Genomic DNA, 16,677 nt, shown 5'->3' with positions numbered 1-16,677 from the left:
TTTAGAAATTGTTCTCAAGAAATGGCTACTATGGGAACTAACATCATCACACATAAATACAACTGGGCTCATTGAATCCACAAGACTCCCACTTTTCCTGTCATACCCAATTTATGAAATTCAAGGTTTATGGACCCCAGTATGCTTATCTCCAATTTACAATGCTGCCCTTTCATCCCTTCCCAGGAGATTCAACAATCTAACCTCAAAGAACAACTGTTCACAAATGGCCTCCTGTGACCCCAACGACTGTTGTTCAGACTCAATAGAGCACTAACGAAGTCGAAAACCAACTTCCCACCAATGACTGCCACTCTAACGACGGCCGTTGGCACTTGGAGCATAAAGGGTTTCAGTGACATCATCGGCCTTGTGAGAGCTTAAATACCTGGATCTCACACCAGTTAGTTGGACCAGTCCCAGCCTGGTCAGATGCGTACATGAACTGATGAAGCCTCTTGGATGAGAGGTGAAACATCTTCCTAGACAAATAACCAGTCCAGTTGCTTTTGACTGAAATTGCTTTGAGGATAGCTTGAACTTATGTAACAACATATATTGGTATCATAAGAAACTAAATTATCTAAGGAATCCATCGGTACCAACCACCTCATGCTAACTTGTCTGAAAGGAGGCTAAATAACTCTCCAAAGTTATTGGGAAACTGGCATGGCCTTCTTTAAAGGGGTCCGTGACCCCTGACCTCAAAATATCTGAATGAAAAACTATACAGGTAATGTGTTATTTGGCCAATTCTAAAAATGTGTATTTGTATATTCAGCATACTGGGGTCCATAAACCTTGAATTTCATAAATTGGGTATGACAGGAAAAGTGGGAGTCTTGTGGATTCAATGAGCCCAGTTGTATTTATGTGTGATGATGTTAGTCCCCATAGTAGCCATTTCTTGAGAACAATTTCTAAACTTGAGCTCACTATATAAATGAGCTGTTGTGTGCAGTTTATTTGCATATTACTGTACTTTGTCAAGACATGTTCTTGTCTATTGTTTTTTTATCATCAGAAATGAGGCGTGACTACGGGATTCCTTTACAACCTGGGCCTTGAGATAATCACAGCCTCATGAAACTCTAAAACCACAAACTAGAGACCTATGGCATTAAACAAACATCTTCTCTCTAGATTTACAACTGAGCTCTACAGCCTCTAAAAGGCAAATAGTCGTTGGGTCCACCAGTGGCCTGTTGGAACAATAAGAGTTTGATATTATTAAGATGTTTGTGCACATGCACAAACTACATGTCACTCCTGCAGAAGTCAGTGCCCCACTTGGGCCACCCCAGTCAAAAAGTCTGGACAATAATATAACTTAGAACTTTATCATCGACTGGGCTCCATCCACTTTGTGTCTATCCTGACCGTTTATTCCACCACAATAGTCCGAATGAAACAAATCAATTGGGTATCTTTCGAAATTGTGGTCTTTTTAGTACTAAATTCCCTCTTTGTTGTGTTTGGATGGTTTCACTTCTGCATTATGTTGCATTTAAAAGCTATAGATGTATAAGATTGCACTGAATTTTACTCCATACTGTTGGTTAGTTTCATCTACAGCAATGCATCATATTCTATAAGATCATGTTTGTAGCATCACTGTCCTGTGAGAACCACAAATCCCTATGAAGTCTTCTTTTTGTGACTTTATTGGTATCCTCCATTGTTTCTTAAGGAATATTTCACAACAGACAGTGCTCAATGCCAGGTGAAACTTTAGCCAAACAGCAAACAAGTAAATATTTAGATATTTAGAACATTAAATATTTGACATTTATGACACATCATATATCATAGATGAGGGTGAGCCATTACAGATTCCCTTGCACAGCTGGGTGTTCACCACAAGCAAACAGTGATGCGCTTTTTTTAAACTGTCGCAAGAGAAGTGACATTAAGGACAACATCTGCTCTTCACACCTGACAAACAAACATTAGAAATCTACAAGCAGCTGATGAATGTAAAGGTTTCTCAAATGATCTTTCTGTCTTAATTATATTGAACAAAGTTGGGGTTACACAGGCCTTTTGCATTTGTATAATAAAAATCCACGTTAAAGAAGCCTCATATTGGCTTCTGCCAAACTACAGAATAGACAGCTGTTTTCTGTCTAGTTTTACAGGATGAGGACTGTGGATTATATCTACCATGACTTACACTGTAGTCACGCTATGACAGGATTGATACACAGACCCCAGTATAAACAGGAGGCAACTAATAGTGCTTTCAATGTACATATAGGGATGTAAATATTGTATTATCTGAGAAGAAAGCCGATCCCAGCTGACATCGGGTGTAAGGCGGGGTACACCCTGGACAGGACGCCAGTCTATCTCAGGACACATAGAGACGCACAGAGACAGACAACCATTCACACCTACGGGCAATTTTAGAGTCATCAATGAACCGAACACCTGCATGTCTTAGGATTGTGGGAGGAAACCGGAGAACCTGGAGAAAACCCAAGCAGACACGGGGAGAACATGCAAACTCCACACAAAGAAGGCCCCAGCCGGGAAAAGAACCTGGAACCTTCTCGCTGTGAGGCGACAGTGCTAACACTAGACCACCGTGTCACCTTCACTCCCTAGTAAGTCCCAGTGGGAACTGTCAAAGGGCAAACACAATAAGGACAATAACATTTCAATTAATTGATATGAGATTGTTTGCAACGATATCAGAATTATCATCTGCAGTATTCTTGTTTAAAACCCGCACTATTTTTGTTTCTACAACACATACAGTGGTCACACTTGCCTGGATATAATAGACCGTTGCATTATTGAATACACAGACAAGTACTCTTACTTTTAATACTGTAAGTATACTTTAAAACTCTCCGTTCCTTTTCACTTTGAAGCAGATAAAGACTGTACAGCTACTATGTTCTTTCTTGTGTACTTGCCTGCAGAAGTTAATAAAATAAAAAAAATGTAAAAAAGTTCATTTTTAGTACTTTCTTACTTTTACCTAGAAAAGTGAAAATCGATACTTCAACTCAAACAAGTATATTTTTGTACTTTTACCAAAGTACAGTGTTTGAGTACTTCCTCCATCACTGCCTGCAGCACAATACAAAATGTTCTGACCACATACGTGATAAACTAGTTCAAGCTGTCCTCATTCACTGTTCATACATATAACTATGGAAGTTATTTGGTACTGTATTCTGTTGCCCTCAGAAAACCCGGGGTTGGTGTAGCAACATGTTGTGTCATGGGTCAGCAGTTCATTCAAGTCCGTCCTCTTCCCTTCAAATAGTCCCACCTCTCCTTTTCTCTCTCTATAAAACTCTCTTTCTTTTATTATGTCAGTGTTCTCTTGCTGAAACCTGCTGGGCCTCGATCAAATTAAGACCAGACTAACTTTCAGGTAAAGGTCAGTTTTGACTTTTCTGTCGTGTTTTTCATCTCAATTGTAAATCATTGTTTTAATACCATAATTGTATTGTAGATTTAAAAACATGTTATTTAAGCTCTGCCAACAATCTTTCTGTTCCCACAGGACAGCCTGACTGACATTCATCTTAGTACAACTTTCTAACCTCTTCATCCAACCTTCAGACCATCAATCCTTCCTATCATGACCACCCCCACTCAGTCCTACCATGAAGGGGCCTACATGGCCCTGATGAAAGGCTTGAAAGAGCTGGACCTCCGTGGCACCAGTGTTCCCAGTAACCTGGTGCTAACTGGAGACCATGCCTTTCCTTTAGCGGTAAACAGCCGAGGCCAGGTCCTGATGGCAGCCTCTTTGTACGGCCGTGGAAGGATTGTGGTCCTGGGAAATGAGGGCTACCTAGCCGCCTTTCCAGCTCTGGTAGAGAACGCTCTGACCTGGCTCAGAGGAGATGGATCTGAAAGTCAGTCCGTTGGGGTCCAAAAAAACATCAAGGCAGTCGCTGATAACCTCAGCAAATCCAGCTTCCAGGTCAAAGTTGTTGGGGGCTTTAGTAACAATCTGAAGGTTGGTGTGTATGTGACAGATGCCTACAGCGTAGGGGTAGATGGGAAAGCCCTGGTAGCATTTATGAAAGCTGGAGGAGGAGTGCTGATAGCAGGGCAGGCATGGAGCTGGGCTAAAAAGCACCCTAAGGAGAACACACTGCTACAGTTTGAGGGGAATAAGGTTTCTGCTGTGGCAGGGATCTACTTCTCTGAGCATCAGGGTGAGGCAGAGATCCTGCCTGTCCAACCTAAGGTGCCATCCTCCTGGATGGCCTTAGGGTAAGTATATACTCCTCCTCCATTTCATATCTGTGGCTTATCTTTTAAAATGTAAAAAAGTTGAAAGCAACTCAATCAAATTTAATTATGTGATTATTCAGTTTAATTGAGAAACTAAATCAGCCAACTGAAAAGTGATTTAAAGAATATCGATACAGTGCATGGCGATAGACGTCCATTCAGGTTGAACTTTCTGCTCCACCCATCTCCCTCTGTGTCTAACTCTCCCCACTCTTGTCCCTAATGCAGTGTTGGTAAGGATTTTAAGGATGACCTGGAGCTCTTACTCCAGGGAATTTCAGAGTTTGATGTCAGTGATACATCAACTTCGAAGATTCTGATCCACGGCCCACTGGCCTTTCCCATCACCGTTAATGATGGATGGACATTTCTGGCAGGAGGCTACTATGGGCTGGGACGAGTCATGGTGGTCACACATGATTGGTTTATAAAATCAGAGGTGCAGTCTGAATTCATAAATGTTCCTATGATTACTTTAAATTAACAGAGATAATAAGATACATTGAGCACATAGTAAACATTTACTTGTGTGGCTTGTGTATCAGGTCTGAAATACAGTCATGTAATTGCTGGTGAAAGTTTTTATCTTAACGCCACTAGTAGCATATGGATCTGCCAAACCACTTCACATGACTTCTTGTGTTCTCTTTTGAAACAACCCCTTTCATTGCAGAGACTGGCTCCATTCTGGAAGAATGCCATTGGTTGGTTGGACCAAGGCCGGAAAGGGGTCATTGGTGTTCAGCCAGACTACACCTATCTCAGCGAGTCAGGGATGAAATATGAGGAGACAAATTTCAGGAAAGACCTCAGTGTATATGTTTGTTCAACATACTATGAGGGTGTGGAGGAAATCCAAGACTTTGTAGCAGAGGGAGGAGGACTGCTGCTTGGTGGGCATGCGTGGCACTGGATTAATACACACCCTACTAAACACCCAATGAGAGATTACCCAGGTATGAGAATGTGGCACAATATTTTTATTTCATGGTTTCTATTTCAACTCAATGATATATGAAAACATGTGTTTGCTGTGCATAGCTGTTGTTGTACAAGACTTTGACAGTATAATACAAGATATCGCCACATTGGGATTTCCACAGTGCTAAATGTAACACATTTTTAATGTCAAATCTCTGTATAGTAAAGGTGGATGGGTAGAGATGGGGTTTAAATTATATGCTGGATTTGCACCAGTCTTGAATCTGTGAGTCATTATATCTGATAACCAGGTCAATCTGAGTGCATATGATCTTACACAGTGTTCACCTTGATCACATGGGAGGAAATATATATAAGTATGTATAAATATATATATAATATGCCATTAAAAGGGATACTTTACCAATTTTAAATCAGCTCTGTCCACACTGCCATGACACAGAGCTGGGTTTAAATCAGCAAAACATCTCTTTAAATGACAATTACTGTTAGGAATTTGATAAACAGATATCAGATTAGTTTGGAAATTATTATCTTCAGTCTTTCTTTTACACATTTGCAATGTATTATTGTGTGTTTCAGGAAACAAGATCCTGAACAAAATGGGTTTAAGTGTGTTGGGGGACATGAATGAACGACATATCTACAAAACACCTGTGCCTAGCCAGGTCCTGAAAGACTCAGACCACTTCCGGAACCTTCTTCATCGCTTTGCTGCTCATATTATCCAGGGCAAAGAACTTACCGAGCAGGAGGAGACACACCTTAAAAATCTGGCCGCTGAATGTACCCACTTTTTGAGCATGAAGGCCTATAACAGCCACTCCTACACCCATGTGCTGTCCATCCTCACTGAAGTGATGAAGAAGTCTGGTATCCCACAGGTAGGAAATGAATGACTTTATAGTCTGTGATTGAATCTACGTTCTATTGCTGGGAAAATATCGCCATCTATAGGTCCACCCGAACATTGTCATTGACAAAATAAGTCATCCTCAGCATTTTCTGTGTTATGGTTTCAGAATGATAAGGACAGTTGGCAAACAATTACATACAAAATAGGATGTAGAAAAAATGTAGATGTGGAAAAATAGTGCATATAGCAGTTGCAATTGGGGGAATTTTATCTCTCAGGGGGATCATGCCCCTTGGGCTGATGTCCTTCCCTGATATCAACCGATCAGGTTGCGTTGCAGGGATCTGTTTTATAACTAAAGATATTTTTTTTTTTTTCAAGGTGAGTAGATTCTACCCTACAAGGAATCCCAAAGACCATTTTCTCCTCAGTGTGGGGAGAGAGTTATTTAATGCATCCCCAGATCCTGAAGCCATCCTGCCCTTCCTCATCAAGGATAACCCCTTGATGCCAGTTGTTGAAAACCAAAGAATCAAGATCAATGTTAATACAGAAGGTCAGACCACAGTTGTGAACAAATATGTAAAATCATTATCAGATAAACATTCAGCCCTGTAATTTTTCTGTGTACAAGTATAGTTTAATTTGTGTGTGGCATTACAGTGCATTACCTTGAAGAAGGTAAAATATTTTTTGTGGCTTACATGCACCGCTGAGTATAATGTTTGCTGCTCTGTGTTAGTGTCCGAAGAGGAAGAGTGGATCAGTACAGGTCTGTACCTCCCTCCTGGTATGAAGACCGAGATGATAATGCCAGCAAACATCATCAACAAGGGCTGGAAGGTACAGTACACAAAGTCAAATCATTTTTTAAGTGCATTGTGTTTTTGTCAATGTTCTGCTAATTCATACTGCCAATTCAACTCAAGTCAAGTCCATTTCATCAATATAGCCCCAAATCCCAATTTATCTCAAATGGCTTCCTAATCTGCATAGCAACGACACCATCTATTTATTTTTATGGAGCAAGCGATTTATCAATGAAGTACTGACCAGTTCCAATTAAGTTGGGACATTGTGTAAAACATAAATAAAACAGACTACAGTTCTTAGGAAATCCTTTATTCAATTGAATACACTACAAAGACAAGACAATTAGTTTAAACTGTTTTGGGCCAGGGGGAACAAAATACAGGGAAAGTTAAGGAATCAAAAAACACCCGGAACATTTCACAGGTAAACAGGTTAATTGGAAACAGGGGAATGTCATCGTTGGGTATAAAAGGAGTATCCCGAAAAGGCTCAGTCCTTCACAAGCAAGAATGGAGCAAGTTCACCACTTTTTGAACAATTGTGTGAGTAAATCTTCCACTAATTAAAGAACAACATTTCTCAATGAACAATTGCAAGGAATTTAGGGAATTCATTATCTAGAGTCTATGATATCCTCAAAAGATTCAGAGAATCTGAAATCTCTGCTAGCAAGCAGCAAGACCAAAAACCAACATTGAATTCCCAGGACCTCTGATCCCTCAGGCGGCACTTTAAAAACCAACAACATTCTGTAATGAATATTACCATATGGGCTCAGGAACACTTCTGAAAACCATTGTCAGTTAACACAGATACAAAGTCCACATTTTAAATTGTTTTTGGAAATCACAGACATTTTGTCATCCAGGCCAAATGTAATGATGTGTGTGATGGTCGTTGGTAACTTCTGTGAAGGCCTCATCAATGCTGAAAGGTACACACAGGTTTGGAGCAACATATGCTGCCATCCAGGCAACTTGTTTTTTTTAAGCACGTCCCGGATGATTCAGCAAGACAATGTCCAGCCACAGTTTGCATTGGAGGTACTAGACTGGCCTGCCTGCAATCCCATTGAAATCTTTGTGCTTTAGTAAAATTAAAATACGACAACCCTGGACGGTTAAGCAACTAAAGTCGTACATCAAGCAAGAATGGGAAAAAATTCCACCTACAAAGCTTCAACAATTAGTGTCCTCAGTTCCCAAAAACCTATTGAGTGTTGTTAAAAGAAAAGGTGATGTAAAACAGTGGTAAACACACCCCGGTCAAAGCTTTTTTGGAATGCGTTGCAGTCATCAAATTCAAAGTGAGTGAATATTTGCAAAAAATCAATTAAGTTTATCAGTTTGAACATTAAGTATCCCGTCTTCATGTAGTTTTAAAGTGAATATAGGTTGGATAGGATTTTTCAACACAATGTCTTTAAATCATTGGAATTGGGGGTTGTATATCAGACATATCATGGACCTAATATATAAATATTATGATCAACCCTTTTACATTGTATGGCCATTTGATTATCTGTTTAATAAGGTCTTGTGCAGCTTTCTATTCATTGTTGGAAATACAAGATCATATTGTTACATACTGTTCTTTCTTGCCTCCATTTATTCATACTTTTCTGTCCCACATATTACATTTCTTCCTCAGATCCAGATAAGTTGTCAAAAAGACAAGTTGGAGCATGAATCACTGTACAGAGCGCCGTGTGTTTATGAGCGATTCCCTGTTACCTCAGAGAAGATGCAGGTGTCGAACCTGTGGGGAGGACTCATCTACCTGTTGGCTCCAGCAAACATAAAGGTGGAGGGGGCCGAGGTCTTAGTGCAGAAGGCTGTGCTTGCTCCATATTACAAGACTGGTGAGTGTGTGTCACAGTCTGAATCTTAAGCACATAATGCATCAGTTATGAACCTGTTTCCCTAACTGCCTGCTATTGGGCTTTTGACGGATTATTACAATAATTCAAAGTTTTGTTTCACCAGAAAATCCACCCTTTCTTCATTTCAGGTGTGACAACAGCAGCTGATTGGTCATTGCAGCGCAAAGCTCCCGCGCCATGGGCAGAGTTTGAATTTGACAACATCATCTTAACTGTTCCATCTGATGTTGTTCGAGACCTGGAGCGGGTCGATGAGGTGGAAGCGCTTTGGAATAAAATCATGAACGGCATGGCAGATCTGGCTGTCATATCCCACAAATTTCCCCGCAAAGAACGCATGGTAGCAGATGTGCAGATTTCTGCTGGTAAGTTTTGCTGTCACATTCTTACCTATTCAATCAAATGATTTCCACTGTAGCTGCTGTTAAAGAGGAATGCTGTGTCTATTATTTTAACAACTAAAACTGAATATTTCAGTCTTCATCCCAGATCCAACGTACTTACTGTGCAATTCTAATATCTACAGTGGATGAACAAGTTTGTAGCATAAAGATCTGGGCACACAGTACAAGCATCGTTAAGAATGGTACATTTGGTTAAAATTAATGTAATATTGACAAAAATTTTGATGATTTGGACAAGGAGCCAACTCTAATGTGAGCTTATCACAGTGACGGAGGAATCTCGTCCCCAAATATTTGTGTACTACTCCAGAGACCATGTTTGGGGAAATCACATCTTAAAGTCTTAAAGAACATTGCCAAATCATTCGAACTGTAGAGCTACATTCCTGTAACGCTATTAGTCTTTCTCTCCATCCAGGTTGGATGCATGCAGGCTATCCTATCATGATACACACACCTTCAGCCCCTGAGCTTTTCAGACCAGGTGATGCCAGGACTGAAGGCTTGTGGGGAGAAATTCATGAACTTGGACACAATCAACAGAGAAGATGCTGGGAGTTCCCATCACACACCACGGAGGCCACATGCAATCTGTGGACAGTGTATGTGCATGAGGAGGTGCTGGGGCTCAACAGAGCAAAGGTGGAGTAAATCAGATTTATAAACAATGGAGATTAAAATTAGAGAACAAATTGTACATACATTTATTCTGAAATACTGTTATTTTTACTGTTCAGAATTCGATAGAATATCCGCTGTGGCTATACCATTGCTTTACTAACATGTCTCTCTGTTTTTTTAAATAATCAATGGCACTACAACAAAACTTTATTTTGTGGAGAAAAAAAACTGAGCCAGAAAAAACATGCTAGTAAAGCAGTAGTTATGCAGTTCCTTTAAGCTAAGAATATTAAAACAATGAAGAGGCCAGCCCACAGTCCAAAACTTAACCCCATAGAGAATCTCTGGAAAACCCTTGGCAACAAATTAACCCACTACAGTTACTGAACAGTGGAAGAAGAATGGACCAGGATCAAACCAAACCCGTGTGAGAAACTAGTGATGTCTTGTGGGTGCAGATGTGCTAAAATCCTTCTTAGCTTTGGCCTCTTCACTCCCTATTCATTTTTTAATCCTATAGCCCTAAGAAAACATTATTTATTTTATTTTTTATACAAAATCAAGATTTTGGTTTAAGTGCCTTGGATTTTGCAACAAAAACATGCTAGGACAGCACGAGTATATTCTATCAAATTTCTGAACATTAAAAAATAACATTATTTCCAAATAAATCAATCAATGAATCAAAATAAGTAAAAGTATTTAGAATTTGTTCTCTAATTTTGATATCCAGTGTATACTATATAATATATTTGGATAGATGACCAGAAAAGTCAGGTCTCTGTTATTTCCCTTGTTTAACAATATAATATGAGAGTATTGTTTTAAACACAGGCTCATCCATCTATGACTACAACAGCACGGAAGAATCTGGTCGACAAGTATGTTAAGGAGGGCAGGAAACTCAGCAACTGGAATGTGTGGGTGGCCCTGGAGACATACTTGCAGGTGTGTTTTTATCAATGTGTCTTCATCAGAAAGTGGTTTACTACATGTGGTTTGAGAAATGCTTTGGCTACGACTCTCCAATTAAAATATTCTGGACTAAGTTGATGGACATCAGAATCCATTCTGCCTCATTGTTGTGTGTCAAAATGGCCTAGAAAGAGTTTTATTGCAGTTAATTTATTACCTCTCATAAACATTCATTCCTCCATCAACCTTTTGTCTATTCACATTTCCCTCGACCTCTGTCTCCTTCAATGCAGCTCCAGCAAAAGTTTGGCTGGGATGCCTTTAAGAAGGTGTTTGGTGCCTACCACAAGATAAGTGACTATCCCAGTGACAATGACGGGAAGATGAACCTGTATGCCGTGACTTTCTCCCAGACTGTGGGGATGAACGTCACCGGATTCTTAAAGTCCTGGGGCTGGCCCATAGAAAAGGCTACTGAGGAGAAACTCTCCAACCTGCCTCCCTGGAGTGACCACTACATGCTGAAATATGACTGAATATTAGACTGCAGCTGATTAAAGTAGTAGAGAAATGGGTCAGAGAAATGGGTCAGTGATACTTTTATAAAACTAATCGATCACTATGCCACAAAAATCAAACCTTTATATCTCATAATTGGCTGCATGGATTCCCACAAAATTCAGTTTGCACAATCTAGGTTCGTGCCTCAGTCGATGCTAAAAATTTGGAAATGATTGTTTCAAGCTGGCATGGCTTTTAACAACTACTCTAAATGTCTGCATGTATCGTATATTCCAAACTTCTCTGAACTCTATATATTTTTTCAATATCTATATTTCCACAAGTCTTCATTCAAATGCTACCAAATCTGACACTTTCACATGACACACAGTCATTTGACCCATAGTACATATACAAATAATCACTGCAGCTTTACATTTTTTGCAGCAAACATAATAGCATAGGAAGTAGTTGTCATTGTCTTCACAGCAATAGTATAAGCCATTCATAAGTAATATGCATATTCCAATTTTAATCTCGTGTCTTTCAGGGTCATATTTACATTAATATTTGGATGCTTCTTTTGTTGATCAGTAAGCTGTCTTCTCTTGATAGATCATGTGCTCTTAAACTAATAAAACTATACATTTCTACATTAACTGTAATTGCTTGGTGATTTTTTTTATACTGTGGTTCACCTCTTTGACACAACAAGAGAGTAAATTTGATTCAATGATCTAATCACATCATAAAGTACAGTAAGTACCATTTGATCCAGGCAATGTTTGTAAGATGGTCACGTTTTTCAGTTGTGTATTCTGATATTTGCCTTACTGTTGAGGGAAAAGACACAGGTAAACAGTCACTGATTCCTTTTATATATTCTCATGTGTGTATTTTTGTGTTTGAATGTTTTATAAGTCGGGTTGGATAAAAGTGTCACCTTAAACATATGCAATGAAACGATGATCTTCCCTTTGTTATCAATAAGCCCCCACCACAGCGACTTCCTCCAATAAGGAAGTGCCATAAAAATTGCAATTCACATAAATAGGTCATTTTTCACAGCATAAATAAACCTTTTTAAGGCCTGATACAATAAAAACATTCCAGTCTGTATGTTTAGGTCATATCTTTATGACAACACTGAGGGTGGGGGTGGGGGGTTGGAACCAGGCCAGTTTTTACATTATTGGAGGTTAAAGTTTATGAATAATTAGGTGCACGGCCTCTTGAGTGACAGCTAGCAGCTGGCCCTTACTTTGCCTCGGAGGTATAGGTCAGCCAAACGGACGTATCTCCCTCCCCCCAACATCACATCAATGCCCTTTTTTGGTAAGAGGAAGTCTGACAAAAGGACGACTCCCGTAGGTGAGGACGATTGGATCAAGTTGAGAGAACGGACCTCGAGGGAGATGCTACGTCCATTTTTTATACAGCCTATGGTTATAACTTACACCCTGCAGTTGTAAAACAGCTCCCCTACTGGCTAATTGGAGAAATTGGAGGGATTTTCCTGGTTCAACACAGAGAGAGCTTCTCCACCCAGAGAAGAATGAGTGAGAATTGCAGATCTGGATTTGCACTACATTAAAACCGAAATAAGGTCACAATTTGTGGAAAATTGAAATGCTATCGTGGAATCTTCACAATTACATTATTATTTTATTAGAGTCCCAAATGTGATTTCTTATAATGTTCTGAAACTATGTTTTTTCTTAATTTGCAGTGCATTTAGCTTGAGGGACCTATAAGTACTATCACAGTAATTACCCAGCTTTAACAATAGTACAGAGCAGGCCCCCAGGAAGTGTACGGGACTTTGAAGCCAATTTGAAATAGAGGCCATAGGTGAAATTACAACTTCCTTGTCGGTCACATGTCGTGGAAATCAGTCAATAAGGGTCAATGATGAAAGATTAAGAAACAATAAGATCAGCTTTCTTCGTGTGAGTTTATTTCCAAATAATTTCCTTGTAAGGAAAGCTGTCTTTAAGACGCCTGCACAAATGGGTCCCGTCAAGAAGAGTGCCCCCAAGGTCAGGTTCTGTAGAGTTTAATTGCAGATAGTGCAAACAGCCCAGCTGTGTCAGAACACAAGGGCGACTTGTCCTGTGTTTTAAATTGCACAGAGTTATAATTTTAAATTTCTGTCACACATGTTTTGCCACTGGGCCAAAAATTCTTTCCCCAATTGTCTTACATGGTGACAACCCCCTGCTTCTTTACAGTTCTTGTTTAAAAAAGACAAAATCACACAAGAATCACGTACACATGTCACACGAAAATCCATCTTGTCAGGCTTCAAGTGATGTGTTTGTGTGTTAGAAAAGTGAGCCAGCCAATTAGTGTTCTGTGAGAAGCTACTGGCTGGGATACTGGTGGTGAAGTGGATGATTGACACCAGGTGTGCCCTTGGTGAACGAAGGGAAACCAGTCTGGCAAGCAACGCCTCTGGCTTTGTCATAGTTTTAAGAGTGGATTAAGATCAAATCAAACTATGCTGTTGGGTAATACTGAGAATACATGCCATCTTGTGCAGAACAGCTTGACAATGCCAAATCTTTCATCTTGCAACAGCACTTTTAGAAAGAAGTGAAATGTTGCCTTTATTCATATGTCCATTTAAGCTGTAAAATCTATCGACAGTCAAATTGAGTTGAAATCACAGTCATAGAGTCAGTGAGTCACAAAAATGTGCGTATGCTTTAATTCTGTCTAAGATCAATCAGTAGCAGACATAAACATGACAAGACATCTCTTCTCTGGCAGAGCGTACTGCCTGTGACCAGATCTGACCCAAGGGGGTGACACTATAGATGAGTGTCTAGAAATGCGGCTAATACACACTGTGTGCTACAGGTGTGAAAAATATATCTGCAAAGGATGTGCAATTGCATACAGTCCTACATGGGCTGATTGGTTGACTGAGTTATGTTATTTGGTTCATATTTTTGATTTGTACATTTTAATTAATTTAATGTTCACTTGCAAAAAACACGGCACAGTGAAGGCAGGACACAGGGGTCTGTACCAAATATGAGGACATATTCATGTTACCGACACACCAGCACAGCTGATGGTCCAGAACTTTCTAATAACAGAGAGCGTTTTAAAAAACAAATGAGGGGGTGGTCGGTGGAATAGTGGTTAGAGCAGTCATCCCTTGTAAAGAGGCTGAAGGTCCTCGAGGCAGTGGCCGTGGGTTCCACTCTGACCTGGGCCTCTTTGCTGCATGTCTCCCCCTCTCTCTCACCCCATTTCCTGTCTGTCCTATTTAAGAAAAAGGCTTGAAAGCTGCCAAAAAAACAATCTTTTGTAGGACCTCAAGAGGAAGTGCTGTTTAAGGAGTTCTTTGTGTCTGGTTGTTCTGCTCAGCGTCACAGAAATGTGGTGCCCTTACTTCAAGGTAAAATAAATCCTAAATTTTAACGAGTCGAGTTAATTCATAATTAATTCAGCGACTGATATATTTTAGCCATAACAAAAGTAGGCTTACTCTCCTACAGGACACACTATGGGAATATCTAGGAACACTAATTTTGTCAGTTTCCATACAGCATTTCAAATTGAAAATGCATTATGATAAATGTGTGAACAGAAACACAACAACAGCGAATCGCCAATCATTTCATCATACATGACTGTTTTTTCCATCCAGGCTGGACGCATGCTGGTTATCCTATCATGACACAAAAGCAAACAGCAGCTGAGCTGGTCAGCGTTGACTATGCTAGGAACACACAGCTATGGGGCCCAGTCCATGAGCTGGGACACAACCAACAGAGAGACTGCTGGGAATTCCCAGCACACACCACAGAGTGTACATGCAACCTGTGGTCGGTGTATGTGCATGAAGAGGTGTTGGGGATCAGCAGAGCAAAGGTGGAGTAAATTTGTTCATACTTTTCAGGAATTTCAAGTAGGTACAGCTCCTTGTTTAACAATCACAACATTTCATCTTGTTCAACGGAGGCTCATCCAGAATTGACTTTAGCAAATCGAAAAAGACGAACAGAGAAGTTTGCTCAGGGAGGCAAGAAACTCAGCAAATGGTACTGGCGCTACTCTGTGTGAGCGACTCCTGACATGGCTCAGTGTTCGCGTGTTTAACCGTGAAGTTTTTACTGCTCAACTGTATGTCATCTTTCACGTTTTGTTTGTCGAGATGTTGTGTAAAAAAACGCTCTCTATCTAGCCTATTTATGGCTAATGATCGCTAATCTAAAGCTTGTAAATGGACTTTGCGTACAACCAGTGCGGTCTCTCACCGCAGCTCAAGGTAGGCGCACCTACTCACGGAACTACCTAATGGAGCTGATACACCAGCCGGGAACCAATGGATCGCTCCATACAAACAGCATTCAACTTGAAATACTCCGTGGGCACAAGCGAAAGTGGATACGAAGGAAAACAGGCTCGAGAGATGGGATACGGAACAGATTAAGGAGGAGAGGCAGTCGGCTACCGTTACCAGCGATAACCCTTTTGAACGTATGATCACTACGGAACAAGGCACACCAATACAATATTCAAGAAAGCACAACAACGTCTTCATCTGCTCAGGAAACTCTGGAAATTTCAGGTCAGCAAGGACGTGCTAACTTTGGTCTACCGCTCCCTCATTGAATCATTTCTCACTTTTAATATATCTTCCTGGTACAACCAACTCACCATCAAGCACAAAACAAGACTCTCCCGGATAGTAAACCATGCTGCCAAAATAACTGGTTCCCCCCATACCCCCCTATCTGAGCTGTACAGTCGCTCAGTGATCAGGAAAGCCAACCTGATCGCAGAGGACCACTCCTTCCTGCTACTACCATCAGGCAGGCGTTTCAATCTACCACTGGCCCGGAAGAACATTTACAAGAAATCTTTCATCCCTTCTGCAATAGCCGTACTGAACAACACAAAATGACTACCACAGCTCATACCTCAACACCCCATGTCTTGTCCTTATATATCTGTGTGAATGTTTCTTGTGATTGGAGCCTTGTCCAAGAAAATCTTCTGTAACCCTTGTGTATCTTATCTTATCTTATAATAATGATAATAATAACATTAATAACACTGGTAAGAAGAAGTAAACTGCAGACAAAGATCTCTATTAAATGGTTATTCTTATAAAAGCCAGGAGGCAGTTGAAAAAGGATGTACTGTTTTATGTGATAAAGAAATAGTTGCAGAAAGAGGAAACTGTAACAGGGCAGTTCAACTGAAAACTGGTTTAAGCAGGTCGTTCATCCATTTGTGGTTTTAGATGTGGTCTTTGCAATGACTAGAATGGTCAGTCAAAATGACCTCAAATGATCAACACATAAAGCTATCCATACATGGTTAGACATGATCTTATACAATAGCTTTGCACAATTTTCCCTTGACACAGAAGTGCTTTTCCTTAATGTTAACCTTTGCGGACGTGATCTGATTCTTGGTAATTTGAATGAACCATCACAACTGTCAAGTATCTTATTGGC

General features: G+C 40.2%; 1 protein-coding gene across 2 annotated transcripts; it reads left to right on the top strand.

The window, feature by feature from the left end:
• The first annotated feature begins 3,326 nt into the window (after nucleotides 1-3,326).
• Nucleotides 3,327-11,856, top strand: LOC310947046 (TRPM8 channel-associated factor homolog). 2 transcript variants are annotated; one of them, XM_083913679.1, is made up of 12 exons: nucleotides 3,327-3,388; nucleotides 3,521-4,242; nucleotides 4,492-4,702; nucleotides 4,937-5,219; nucleotides 5,788-6,089; nucleotides 6,443-6,617; nucleotides 6,804-6,904; nucleotides 8,525-8,735; nucleotides 8,885-9,121; nucleotides 9,579-9,802; nucleotides 10,616-10,729; nucleotides 10,990-11,856. In XM_083913679.1, exons 2-12 carry the CDS (start codon nucleotides 3,599-3,601, stop codon nucleotides 11,230-11,232), a joined length of 2,745 nt encoding a protein of 914 aa, XP_083769805.1. In that variant the 5' UTR covers nucleotides 3,327-3,388; nucleotides 3,521-3,598; the 3' UTR covers nucleotides 11,233-11,856. The 2 variants fall into 2 exon arrangements, with proteins under 2 accessions (XP_083769805.1, XP_083769806.1); XM_083913680.1 differs by having other exon boundaries at nucleotides 3,341-3,394.
• The last annotated feature ends 4,821 nt before the right edge of the window (nucleotides 11,857-16,677 follow it).

This window comes from Echiichthys vipera (genome assembly GCF_963691815.1).
Source record: "Echiichthys vipera genome assembly, chromosome: 5".
Classification (NCBI taxonomy): Eukaryota; Metazoa; Chordata; class Actinopteri; order Perciformes; family Trachinidae; genus Echiichthys; species Echiichthys vipera.
This window is presented reverse-complemented; position numbering and strand designations above follow the sequence as displayed.